The sequence below is a fragment of the Zootoca vivipara genome, chromosome 11 (genome assembly GCF_965207765.1).
Source record: "Zootoca vivipara chromosome 11, rZooViv2.hap1.1, whole genome shotgun sequence".
Classification (NCBI taxonomy): domain Eukaryota; kingdom Metazoa; phylum Chordata; class Lepidosauria; order Squamata; family Lacertidae; genus Zootoca; species Zootoca vivipara.
Window position 1 is genome coordinate 6,417,501 of NC_142594.1, and position 14,360 is coordinate 6,431,860.

At 50.1% G+C, this 14,360-nt stretch overlaps 1 protein-coding gene across 1 annotated transcript in view; it reads right to left on the reverse strand.

Annotated features, from left to right (window-relative positions):
- Positions 1-14,360, reverse strand: part of EEPD1 (endonuclease/exonuclease/phosphatase family domain containing 1) — a 69,242-nt gene that overhangs the window by 1,919 nt on the left and 52,963 nt on the right. The window contains exon 5 of the mRNA XM_035128750.3: positions 13,245-13,377. Coding sequence (XP_034984641.2) covers positions 13,245-13,377 — 133 coding nt within the window. The remainder of the gene's footprint in view (positions 1-13,244; positions 13,378-14,360) is intronic.

The following is a 14,360-nucleotide window of genomic DNA, read 5'->3' on the forward strand; positions in this document are numbered from 1 at the left end:
TTGCTCCAAGACTTCATCAAGAACCAATTTTATGTAGACCTTTAACCATCTACAATGCTATCAAAGAACAATAATCTTCCCTTTCCCAACTTTTAGATTGGTTTGACAAGTCTCATCACTAAAGTGTGCTTTGTAAACCTCTAAGAACCAAACCTCTAAGAATTGAAAAGCTGTGGGACTTCCATTCTTGTTCCAAGTTACACAGGCCGGAAACACACCATACATGACACACACACACACACACACACGCCAAAGCCTAGGAACTGTAGTTTGCCTCATGGAGCTATAATCCCCAGCATTATAGTTCCCAGGCTTGTTTGGGATGTACGGTGTATACACACCATAGTTAGCTGAAGCCGTGTATCCAAATAGCTCTTGACAAAGATCTGCTGAAATATGTCAGTTGATCAATTGCCCAACAAGCCCCTGAATCTTGAGACACACACACACACACACACACGTCATCCTAACAATGCAATCTACTCAAAAGTAAGTCCCATTGAGCTTTATGGCACTTCCTCCCTGGAAGCTGGGTATTGGATTGCAGCCTTTGTGGCTCCATCCTCCTGTATCAATTTATGATGTCCCATGTGACCATATAGAGAATACAGATTTTTAAAAATTCCCTCCGAAGGAGCACCACCCATTGAAGATGTTGAAGAGTCAACTTTCGAGTAGCTACTTCTTCAGTGCTTAAAACAACGTTGTCATAAATAAAATAAATATACCTTTGGCATATCATTTTATACTTATTTTGTCTTTAGATTTCGACAGTATATATCATGGGTAGGCAAACTAAGGCCCCCGCGGGGGCTGGATCCGGCCCAATGGCCTTCTCAATCTGGCCTACAAACGGTCCGGGAATCAGCGTGTTTTTACATGAGTAGAATGTGTCCTTTTATTTTAAATGCATCTCTGGGTTATTTGTGGGGCCTGCCTGGTGTTTTTACATGAGTAGAGTGTGTGCCTTTATTTAAAATGCATCTCTGGGTTATTTGTGGGGTATAGGAATTCATTTTTTCTTCAAAATAAAGTCCAGGCCCCCCCCCCAACAAGGTCTGAGGGACAGTGGACCGGCCCCCTGCTGAAAAAGTTTGCTGACACTATATATCTTTGCTAAATTTCTGTTTATGACTCCCTTCCTCCAACTGCAACACTGCGGCTAAATTCTAAGTGAGCCTGCTTTGTTTAAATTTGATCTTTCTGTATAATCTGTTGCCAACCTTCTTTTTCCCCTCTGAGTTTCATCATTTGTTCTCGGAGTTGACAGTGCTGGCCTTCTGCCTGGCAAGAAGGAGCCTCACGCTCAGCTCCCAGATAACTCCAAAGGGACAAGTTTAATAAGGATGCCATGTTGACAAAAACCAGAGCCTCAAAACTCGATGAATGTCCGTAATTAAGATGCTAAGAATCCATAATACTGTGCATTGTGAAATACATCCACACAGTGCAAGTGCTGAGTTCTGCTTGCATGAAACCAGGTGGCAAATATTCCAAAGGTGCCTTTTTCAGAGGACATTTATTGCTTTTTGAGTGGAATATATTTTTAGAATATCTCCTGTTGATTCATAAGGCTACAGGGGGAGTTATGATGAAGGGCTGTAGCTCAGCGCTGAGAACACCTGCTTTGCACACAGAAAGCGCCTGGTTCAAGCTGAGAGCCAGTGTGGTGTAGTGGTTAAGAGCGGTAGACTCGTAATCTGGGGAACCGGGTTCGCATCTCCGCTCCTCCACATGCAGCTGCTGGGTGACCTTGGGCTAGTCACACTTCTCTGAAGTCTCTCAGCCCCACCCACCTCACAGAGTGTTTGTTGTGGGGGAGGAAGGGAAAGGAGAATGCTAGCCGCTTTGAGACTCCTTTGGGCAGTGATAAAGCGGGATATCAAATCCAAACTCCTCCTCCTCCTCCTCCTCTTCTTCTTCTTCTTCTTCTTCTTCTTCTTCTTCTTCTTCTTCTTCTTCTTCTTCTTCTTCTTCTTCTTCTTCTTCTTCTTCTTCTTCTTCTTCTTCTTCTTCTTCTTCTTCTTCTTCTTCTTCTTCTTCTTCTTCTTCTTCTTCTTCTTCTCCCTACAGGGCAGGGGAAAGACCGCTGCCAGCCTGTTTCTGCAGCCGGCTGCTGCCAATCAGAGAAGCCATTTACTGAGCTAGCTGGGCCAATTCACTACAAGACAGCTTCCTATGTTTCTGCTGCTATGAAGACCTTCAGCCAGCAGAGGGTGCTCCTAGTCAACAGCACTATCTACCGGTAGTACAGTATTCAAAGAGCACAGCCTCGTCATTGCAACCTAGCACAGCTGCTTCAATTGCAAAAACTTCCTACGCCGATTGCATTTCTGTGCAGGGACGAAGCATGCAAACCCCATTCAGATTTCTACAGATGGCAAAACACACCTCTCTGTGTGCATGGGGTGCACACTGTGAAATAAGAAGAATGTACAAAAATCCTTGCTGAATGCAACCAAACCCGGCCCACAGCAGCCAATGAAATGTCTATGAGAAGTCCAGGAGCAATAGGACAACCCCCCCTCTCCCCATACTACCTCTGTTCCTGCAGGCAGGACACAGTCATAACTACTAACCATGGATAGCCTTACACTGCACTCCTTTGATAATTTTGTTTATCCTTTCCTGGACCATTTTCAGCTCTAAATATCATTTCTGAGACACAGTGGCTGGAACCGTCCACTGTATATGCTTACACTATACTTGCAACAAAGGCATTATGATGCCGCGCGTTTTATTTACGACAGGTATGCGATTGCCACATGGGATCTAACTGTGCTTTCCAATATGGATGGGCGTCTCTAGTCTAATCTTCCAGCGTCAAAGCTGAGCAAATAACCCATCCAAAACTACGACAAAGTAAGACTGATGGGAGAAGCTGCGGGGGGGGGGGAGGTTAAGAAAGAAGAAATCAGTATTTGACTAAGGACCAGTAGGTAAGAGTTTTGTAGATATCACATGGTCTGGTAAATATCCTATTGTCACAACATAGAGTCTTGTAAATATCACAAAGATGTTAAATGAAAAGACATGCACCAATTGCCCATTCAATCCTCACAGTCTATAGAGCACTCATCATTTCATCTTAGGTTGCCTCCTCCACAGTTAGTTTAAAAAAAATTGTTTTAAAGAAAGAAAAGTGCTGGGACTCAGCATTAATTTGTTACAGTAAGTGCCACACTTTAAAAAAAAAAATTGGGGGGGGGGGAGCTGCTGGTACTTTGTACCATGGGTAAAGGTAAAGGGACCCCTGACCATTAGGTCCACTCGTGGATGACTCTGGGGTTGCGGCACTCATCTCGCATTATTGGCCGAGGGAGCCGGCGTACAGCTTCCAGGTCATGTAGCCAGCATGACTAAGCCGCTTATGGCGAACCAGAGCAGCGCACGGAAACGCCGCTTACCTTCCTGCCGGAGCAGTACCTATTTATCTACGTGCTTTCAAACTGCTAGGTTGGCAGGAGCTAGGACCGAGCAATGGGAGCTCACCCCGTTGCGGGAATTCAAACCGCCGACCTTCTGATCAGCAAGCCCTAGGCAAAGTACTGCTCCCCCTAACTCTAACCATGCACACCATTTGACAATAGCAACTCTACATCCAACATGAGGCATGTAATGTGTGTGGAAGTAATCAAGCAACATAAAGTCTTTGTTTTTTAAGGTACCACGTCATCCTTGGGCTCCCAAAAAAGAGATCCCATCTCTCTGGGCTGTCAGATTAGACCAGGCACCCCCAAACTCGGCCCTCCAGATGTTTTGGGACTACAACTCCCATGATCCCTAGCTAACAGGACCAGTGGTCAGGGATGATGGGAATTGTAGTTGCAAAACATCTGGAGGGCCGAGTTTGCCTATGCCTGGATTAGACTGTTAAAGTTCTTGATGCTCTCCTACAATGAGGTCTCAGGATATAAGGCTTGCCTTCATTGGACTTGGAGGTGGGTGAAATACAGAGTTCTTCAACATTGTATGAGACTAATTGGAGCAGGGGCTTTACACAAAGGATTAGAAAAAAGATGTGGTTCCTCTTCCCTGGTCACTGATTGGGATCAGCTCCATAATATTTGATCAGATCTTGATGCAGCTGGGCTGGCTCTTAGTAAACAGGCGATGTGGCCATATTGATACACCTGGCTGACAGAAGGAAAGGTGGCTTTGTGGTACATAAATGTATTATGTGACCTGTCAGGGTTTGTTGCGACTACTCTTGAGTAACGACCGTCCACGTGCTTGTCTTTCAGACATTTTTATTGGTGCACATTATTTACAGTGTAACGGATTGCTCATATCATGTCTACGCACTCGAGTCAGATTCCTGCACTAAACTCTTTCGCGTTTTCGACCAGCATAAAAGCCTCAGAACTGAGAAGCACCTCCCTTTCCTTCTCTTTCGCAGTTCCGGCGTTGGAGGTACTGGTCTTCTGTCTGCCCTACTCCTGTCCACTCTTTCCGCCTCTCTCTCTTCCTGCCTATGGAGCAGGGGCTCTCTAGTCCTGCCAGAGCCCTGGCACTCCTTCTCCACTTCCTGACTCACCTCTTCAGACCCCTCGCTTGGAGACGGGCTGCTTCTGATGGGGGGGGGTTCTCTGTAATCCCTCCCCCTTACATGACCCAATCAAATGGGTAGTGTGAGGGACAGGAGCTACAGACAGCCCCCTCCCATCTTGAACACGAGCTCCTCGCCTAGCGGAAGTGGGAGCGGGGAGGGGGATGCTTCGAGCGGGGATTCAGGAAGTAGAAGCCTGGACTCAAGTAGGCTAGCGGAGCCCAGGCACCGCCTGGGAACGGAAAGGGGAAGCAGGGAAACCGTGGGAAAGAGACCGATCCCGGCGACGCCGGAATTGCGTAAGAAGCGCCGGGGGAGGAGATTTAGTATTCCCAGGCTACTTTGCTGGAGGAAAATGCGGGAATCCCCATTCGGAGGTTCTGCGCCAGACTGAGAACATGTACTGACAGACTGTATATAGCACTGTTTCAGCACTGTAAATAGATTGCACCAATAAAAGGATAAAATGCAGAGCTGTGAGGAGTCATTACTCTAAAGTAGCCACCCCGGCACCTGTGACAGGTAGAATATTTAGACTTTAGCCAGAATAGCAGGGGGTGGGGGCAAGGGCCGAAGGGGGTATGCAAGGGGCAGCTGCCCCCCGATCCACAAATATTATTGAAAAGCATTGAAAGTATTAAATTATCTGAAGTTCTGGATCACCACCCTGAGCAGAGGTCTGCTCCCTGCAATGTCTTATTGACAGTGTACTTTTACCTGCAATTTCCCAAGAAAAGCAACTTTGATTGCCTAAAAAAAAAAGATGGACATCTTTGGCCCCCCAAAATCCTGGCTACATCCATGGTGGGGGGCAGCCATGGAAGTGGGAGCAACCACCCTGCCCTGGGAATGTGAAAACAGGAAAGCATTTACGCTAACTTGTTTCAATGTTCTTCCATCAGCTATTTAAATAATTTCAAGATTTAACTGCATTGCAGATCTCAAACATGTATGTCTGTATATAGTGAAGAGTTAGAAATTGTACCAGGCATGATACTACAGTGCACTTTTTATAAATTGCCCTCACTGTACGGAAACAAATATTTTGCTTTTGGAAACTGAAGGTCTGTGGAATACAAATAAATTTGACTACGGCTCCTGGGTGGGGGATGACGACGTGAAAATGCAACTTTAGAACCACCATCGTACTAAGCTCCATTGAAGTCAGTGCAACTTCCTCCTGAGTAAATATACTTTGGATAGATAGTGTGAGGGACGAGGGATACAGGGAAGTCCCTCCCATCTTAAGTTCCAGCCCATCCCCAAGCGCGGGAGAGAGTAAGGAGAGCTCTGCCTCCAGCGGAGAGTCAGGAAGTGGTGTCCGAGGCTCAGGCAAGGTTGTGGAGCCCAGGCCGCAGGTGGGACAGGAAGTAGGACGCACAGGGGGGAGGCCAATTCCCCCAACTCCCGAATTGCGACGCAAACGTAGGGGGAAGAGGTTGGGTCTGCCAAAGCTGTGGTGCTGGAAGAAAACGCGCCAATCGCCATTCGGGAGTTCAGACACCTCACCTTAAGGATGCATTTTTACTGCTCTGAACACTGTAAATAATCAGCACTTAATAAAAACCTTAAAAGACCATGCTGGAGTCGTTACTCTAGAGTAGCCATACCAGGCCCTCTGACAGCAACTCCCGAATCTTTTTTTTGGCTACTTTGGAGTGCAGCGATGAGCGCTCACGAGGCTGAGCATTGGAGGCTGGAGGCCGAAGCAGCGAAGCAGGAGCTGCAGAACCTCACAGCGCACGCACAGCAGCAATTGCATGCCGCTCAGGAGGAAGCGCGAGGGGCGCAGGAGGAGCTGAACAAGCTGGTGGACCAGGTGAGGACAAAAGAGGAGACTGAGAAACAGCTAAGGGTGATGGTTTTGGACCTACAGAAGAAGTTGGAAGAGGAGAAAGCCGCTAGAGGTGGGGGGGTGCCCCAGCCGCAGCTAGTCCAAGTGAGAAGGGGACAGAGCCTAGTCACCAAGTTTAGCGGCGACCCTAGGGAGTACCTAGGATTCGAGACAGAAATAAATTATGCGCTGGAATTGCATGCAGCAGAATTCCCAGATGACGCGCACAGAGTCTCCTTTATCATAGAGCATTTGACGGGGGCCGCCCGAGAATGGGTAAGACCGCTCATCGCGCAAAAAAATCCTTGCATGAAGAACGCAAAATTATTTCTAGAAGCTTTAAAAATAATGTACGCTAGTGACAGTGAAATGGAGGCCACTAAAGAGGAGCTTCATAACTTAACACAAGGAAAATCGACAGTTAGGGACTACTGGGCGAGATTCACCATGCTGGTGCACAAACTGGGGTGGGATCTGCAAAGTGAGCCAGTGAAATCAGCCTTCTACATGGGTTTGCACGCAGACGTTAAGGATGAGCTGGCAAGAGGTCCCAAACCGCGAACTATGGATGAGTTAAGCAAAGCGGCGCTAGCGGTGGGGGTGAGACAGAAATCCAGATGGAATGACAAACAAGCGACGCGCGCAGCAAAACCTTGGTTCCCACGCTCCCAGGACAGACCACATCACCAAACCCCACCCCAGGGCCCGCCCCCCCACCCGCCCAGGCCAAGCCCAGAGCCGGAACCGATGGAGATCGGAGGAGCGCGCGCGCGGGCTTTTCAAACCCCGGCGGCGCCAAGACGCAAGGAGGGAAGAGGCGGGAATTGCTTTCTCTGCAACTCCCCCAGGCATCGCGTCAGAGACTGCCCTCATCGCAGAGAGTGGCAAGGAAAGGCGGGAACGGTTGTACCTTCCCCAGCTGACGCAGCACCACAGCAGGGAAACGAGACAGCCTGGCTGCAGGAGACAAGGGGGAGCGGCCAGGCACAGTCAGCAGACAACAGCCCCCGCCCGCCCACCCGCACAGAGAGGAGCACAGCCAGCCCACCCCTCCCAGAGCAGGAGTGGTTCTAGAAGTCACGCTCACGCTCCCAAATGGCTATCCCCTGACAGTCCTCGCCTTAATTGACAGTGGTGCCTCAGCCAACTTCTTCTCGAGAAACTTTGCGGAAGAGCACCAGATCCAACTTCTGCAGCTGGATTTTCCCCTGCACGTGGCCACCATTGACGGCAGAGAGCTGCTGGGAGGGGCCATCACGCATCAAACCCCCCCCATGAGAATGACGGTGGGAAGGCACTCAGAGACACTGGCTTTCAACGTCACAACCATCTCAGACCCCCCCATCGTCTTGGGCATGAGCTGGCTGACGCGCCACGACCCCTCCATAAGTTGGCACCAGAGATGCATCACTTTTGGATCGGACTTTTGTCTGGAACATTGCATGCAGCACCAACCAGGGGAGGGGCCTCCGATAGCCACGGTGGCCACCATGCACGTCAAGGGGGGTGAGGCAATACCCAAGCCGTACTGGGACCTGCAGGAGGTCTTCAGCGAAGCGGAGTCCGACCACCTACCCCCCCACAGGCCTTTTGACTGCCAGATCAACCTGGTGCCAGGGGCAACTATACCCCCAGCCAAGCTGTACGCCATGTCAGATCAAGAACTGGAGGATCTGCGCGCTTTCATCGACAAGAACCTCAAGCGGGGGTTCATCAGAGAAAGCAAGGCAGCAGGGGGCAGCCCGGTCTTCTGGGTGGACAAGAAAGACACGCAACAGCGCCGTCTGGTGGTGGATTTTAGACGGCTGAATTCGGTGACAGAGCCAATGGCTTTCCCCATGCCCAGAGTGGATGATCTCCTGACAGCGGCACGCAGGGGCAAGATCTTCACCAAGCTCGACCTAAGAGGGGCGTACAACTTGATTAGGATCCGGGAGGGTGATGAATGGAAAACCACGATGTTCACGCCTCTGGGCTCTTTTGAATATCTGGTGATGCCCTTCGGGTTGCAAGGGGGCTCAGCATGCTTCCAGGCCTTCATGCACCACGTCCTGGGGTCCCTCCTCTTCAAGAACTGCTTGGTCTTTCTGGATGACATCCTTATCTACTCCAATGACCCAGTGCAGCATGTGAAGGATGTCAGGGAGGTGTTGCAGCGCCTGAAGGACAACCACCTGTATGTGAAGCTGGAGAAGTGCAAGTTTCACACCAAAGAAGTGGACTTCCTAGGCTACAAGCTGTCAGACAAGGGGCTGGCGATGGACAAGGACAAGGTGCAGGCCATCCTGGACTGGCACAGCCCCAGGACGCGCAAAGATGCCCAACGCCTACTAGGCTTCGCGAACTTCTACAGGAAGTTCATCAAGAACTTCTCTCGCGTCACGGCTCCTATCACCGACTGCCTAAGAGGCAAGCAGAAGTTCCGGTGGACACCAGAGGCGCAAGCAGCGTTCGAAAGCCTCAAGAGGGTATTCGCTTCAGACCAGCACCTGTTCCACGTGGTGCAGGATGCGCCCCTACGCCTGGAGACAGATGCTTCGGACAAGGCTCTGGGAGCGATTCTGTTGCAACTGGACGCCAACAGAGAGTGGAGACCCTGTGCCTTCTTCTCCAGGAAGCTGACCCAGCCGGAACGCAACTACACAGTGTTTGACAGGGAACTTCTCGCGATCCACGCTGCGTTCCAGCACTGGCGACACTTCCTGGTGGGCGCCAAGCACCCCATCCAGGTGTGCACAGACCACAAGAACCTGGAGTTCTGGAGAACTGCCAGGGTGCTCAACCAGCGGCAGATACGGTGGGCAGAGTTCTTCTCGAACTTCAACTTCTCCATCCACTACATCCCGGGAGAGCAGAATGTCAGGGCGGATGCCCTCTCCCGCAAGCCAGAGTACATGGAGGAGGAGTTGCCACCGGCACCCAGGCATATTTTCCCCCCATCAGCATGGTCCTGCGGAGCAACAGTGGTGAGCGAGGCAGAACTCACAGCACTGACAGCAGCTGATGAATTTGCCACCCGCATCTTCAGAGAACTGAGAGGGGGGGGGAGCAGGCCAAAGACTTTGAGGAAAGGAGGGGTTTGCTTTTTTACAAGGGAGCCCTGTACCTGCCAACCAAACAGCTGAGAGGTAAGGCCCTCAAGCAGATGCACGACAACCCAACGGCGGGTCATTTTGGAAGGGACAAAACCACTCACCTAGTCATGAGACACTTCTGGTGGCCAGGGGTGCGGGAGGATGTTCGGGATTATGTAAGGGGATGTGACACCTGCCAGCGAGCAAAGGTGGTCAGAGCGCCACCAGCTGGTTTGCTGGAGCCCTTAGCCACACCGCACAGGCCGTGGGAAGTAGTGTCCATGGACTTCATCACAGACCTACCGTCGTCCAGGGGCAAGACCGCAGTGTTGGTGGTGGTGGACCTCATGTCCAAAATGTGCCATTTTATACCGTGTGCCAGGGCGGTCTCGGCAGAAGAGACGGCCAAACTGTTTGTTGACCACGTATTCAGACTGCATGGATTGCCTTTAAGGGTTATTTCGGATCGTGGCCGCCAATTTGTTTCCAGGTTCTGGAGGCGGCTCATGAACCTCCTGCAGGTGGAGGTCAGCTTGTCGACGGCTAGGCACCCGCAAACCAATGGACAGGCGGAGCGGGTCAACGCCATTCTGCAGCAGTACCTGAGATGTTACGTCAGCCAGAGGCAAACGGACTGGGTGGATCGCCTGCCACTGGCAGAATTTGCCTACAACAATGCGGTGCACGTCTCCACAGGGGTGTCGCCCTTTAAGGCCAACTACGGGCGCGACCTCAGATCTTTCCCGGAGAGGGAGGGGGAGGAGGAGGAAGAGGGCCCACAGGCAGAGGATTGGGCAGAGGACCTGGAGACGGTGCACCAGCAGCTCAGAGAACACTTGGAGAGGGCCAAGGAAGCGTACAAGAAGGGGGCAGATCGCCACAGGCGACCGGGAGAGGTCATCAGGGTGGGGGACAAGGTTTGGTTATCCTCGGAAGGTCTTCCCACCAGGGGGCGATGCAAGAAGTTAGCACCCAGGAGGCTGGGCCCCTTCACGGTCACGCAACAGGTCAACCCGGTAGCCTTCAGGCTAGCACTGCCGGAGGACATGAGAGTGCACCCAGTGTTTCATAGATCGCTGCTGTCGCCGTACAGGGAAAGTACCAGGTTCAGGGACAGCGATCAGCCTCCAGAGGGAGGGGGGGAGACGGGAGACGCCCGACAGCTCAATGAGGCAACTGAGATTTTAGACTCAAGGAGAGGGGTGAGAGGACTGGAGTACCTGATAGCATGGGAGGACACTCCGCCGTCCCACAATGAGTGGATACCGGCCACAGAAGTACCTGAGGAATTTTTAGTGGAAGAGTTCCACGCCCTGTTCCCCCACAGGCCCAAGCCCTGGCACATGGAAAGGGAGGGAGAGGGGGAGGGGCAGGAGGAAGGGATAGCAGGCAGCAGCTCTCCATGGAGATGGGAAGCGGAATTTGAGGACACGGAAGAAGAGGTGTGGGTTTCACCGAGGTCAACGACGTCAGAGGCAGGAGAGGACTGGCAGAACATTTTTACTCCCACCAGCTCTGACGCCACTGACTTCTTGGGATTCCCGTCTTCTCAGGGGGAAGGAGAAAGATCGCAGGATTGGGGGGAAATTTTTACACCCACAGGCTCGGATGCCACAGACTTCTTGGGGTTTCACTCGTCCCCAGCAAGCGGAGAGCCACTAGGAAGGGGGGGAGAGGAGCCTGGGAGGGGGATGGATGTGAGGGACGAGGGATACAGGGAAGTCCCTCCCATCTTAAGTTCCAGCCCATCCCCAAGCGCGGGAGAGAGTAAGGAGAGCTCTGCCTCCAGCGGAGAGTCAGGAAGTGGTGTCCGAGGCTCAGGCAAGGTTGTGGAGCCCAGGCCGCAGGTGGGACAGGAAGTAGGACGCACAGGGGGGAGGCCAATTCCCCCAACTCCCGAATTGCGACGCAAACGTAGGGGGAAGAGGTTGGGTCTGCCAAAGCTGTGGTGCTGGAAGAAAACGCGCCAATCGCCATTCGGGAGTTCAGACACCTCACCTTAAGGATGCATTTTTACTGCTCTGAACACTGTAAATAATCAGCACTTAATAAAAACCTTAAAAGACCATGCTGGAGTCGTTACTCTAGAGTAGCCATACCAGGCCCTCTGACAGATAGCGTTGAAAACCTCACAAGACCTCAGAATGTTGCTGAGAGTGCTTCCATTTAACAGAAAGGACATTACTATTTTCAACTCCATTTGAACCAGAAAGAAATCGATACTTGCCTAATGGAGAAGAGAAAAACAACTCTGGAAGCTGTTTTCTAACTTTAAAATAAATGTTAAAAAAACAACACACACACAACACCAATGGATGTAGGCACTAATTAAATTGTGACACAGCATACTTGACTTCCGCTCCAGTAGCTTCAGTCTTTCAAAGTATTGCTGAATCCAAATAAGATCTGCAGAACTTTCTATACTTCCCCTCCCCCCAAAAAAACCTCACAAAAGGGCAATCAAATCCAGCAAAACACAATTGATGCCTCGTAACTCAAAACAAAAATGACAAGTTGAGTATTTGTTAGATGTACTCTTCACACACCTCTTCTGAAACTGGAGATGGGTGTTGATTCAGAATATTTTAAGCTGCTGACCTTGGAAAATTGAGCTAAGTCATCCAACATTTTTGGCCTTTGTTAAACAGTAAACAATAGTGCTTGCCACTTCTGTCCCCGTAACAGAGGCCCAAGGGCTACATTAACTATGGTGAAATCAGGATGGCTTCACAGAATCTATCTGCACCTAACTTAGCAGATTTAAGGTTAAAAAAAAGGGAATAGTTTAAATGCAATTGCTTATGAAAACTGTCTTTGACAAGCACAACGCCGGGGGGATGCTATTTTTTAAAATGATGCCTCCTAAGACGCATGGGTATGCCATCTAAAAAGGAATACAACTTTTTTTTTGAACAACTGTTGCTTCCCATATTCAAATTTTATGCACATTTTATGCACATTTAATCAACGGATTGACTAAAAGTATGTGATTCATTGACTAGCTTTTTAAATCGGATACCAGTCTACTTGATGTAGGTGTTCTGATGATGCCAAAATGTCATCTCCTAGGTATTCCCAGGGATGCGGGGGAGGGGGGCGCTGTGGTTTAAACCACTGTGCCGCTTGCGCTTGCTGATCGGAAGGTCGGCGGTTCAAGTCCCCCCCAACAGGGTGAACTCCCTTTGTTCAGTCCCAGCTCCTGCCAACCTAGCAGTTCGAAAGCATGCCGCAAAAAGTGCAAGTAGATAAATAGGTACCGCTCCAGTGGGAAGGTAAACGGCATTTCTGTGTGCTGCTCTGGTTTTGCCAGAAGCGGCTTAGTCATGCTGGCCACATGACCCAGAAGCTGTCTGCGGACAAACGTTGGCTCCCTTGGCCAGTAAAGTAAGATGTGCGCCACAACCCCAGAGTCGTTCGTGACTGGACCTAACGGTCAGGCGTCCCTTTACCTTTACCTTTAGGTATTCCCTACAAAGCCAGCCTGGAAAAGGTAGAACCCATGATTGCAGGGGCGGTTTGAATCTAGCCTGCAAATGGGAAACTTCTAAGGGGCTTGCTTCAAAGAAGCACCCCTCACCAAGGAACTACTGGGGCATATGAAACTGCTGAGAATTGACACAGCTTTTGAAAATAAACAATTCTATGCATATCTACTAAAAAATGAATCCCACTTAACAGGTAAGTGTGTACAGAACAGATTGCAGCTTAAGTAGATGAAGAGTCCCATTCGCTAGTTTTCATTGTTTTTAACCAAGCTGGTTGACGCTGAAGAAAAACATGGCCTTACCTTTCAGTGTTTCCTGAAGCGTCTGTGCAAAGGCTGCTAATTTATGACTATCGTGGTTTTTCACAGCATTTTCTCCCACTGAGGGCAAAGGAGTCAGATGAAGGTTAACCAGTGTTAGGTCATTCAGTCCGACCTGGACAGGTACAAGCAATGTGTTAGTATTAATTACATTTATTTGGTGCTTAGTACATAAAATGTCTTGAAGGAAACACGACAAAAGTGCCGGCAGCCACAAAACTCAGTCATCGAAGTTGCAAGAAAACTGCTTTTTGTGCCCAGATATGACATGCAAACACAGGTTTGAATAACCCAGATTTGTACCCATAAGAAAGACACCCTCAAACAGACATTGATGCCTGTAGTGGTGGTGTTGCGGCTACTCTTGAGTAAAGACGCCCAAGTCCACTCTGTCTTTAAGAGTTTTATTGTGCATAGTATTTTCAGTGCAGAGATAGCAGAAAACATGGCCTCTCAATCACTCGCAGAATCCGGGAGTGGACGTTTCCTGTTACATGCCCAGCATAAGGGTTTGGGCACCCCGAAACGCCTCCTCCCGACCTTACGTTTGGTGGTGCGCCTTAATTTCAGCGTCGGAAGGGGCTGCCTGCTCCCCTCCACCTCTTGGTCCTGACATCTCCGCCCCGCTCACTTCCTGATTCCCCTAACCTGACCCACAGCTGCTGCTCTCACTGGGCGAAGTGCTGGTCAGCAAGAGGGGAGGAGGCTCCCTGTAGGAAGGCCCCCTGACAATGCCAAATTTGAAACACGGCACCTTTAAGAAACATTCCCTTATTCACATTCACCCGTCAGAAGTCAGGATGACCATCCCATATGTACAAAGAGACAAGTGTATTATTAAACAATCAAAAGTAAATGGTTGTTCTGTTTGTATGTATATGAGAAATGATATACAGTACAGTGGTACCTTGGTTTACGAACTTAATCCGTTCCGGAAGTCCGTTCTTAAACCAAAACCGTTCTTAAACCGAGACCCGCTTTCCCTAATGAGGCCTCCCGCCGCCGGTGCCCTTTCACCGTTCGGATTCCGTTCTTAGACCGAGGTAAAGTTCTCAAACCAGCATTGGCACCAATTTCTGGCGAGATCTTGTGAGTTCT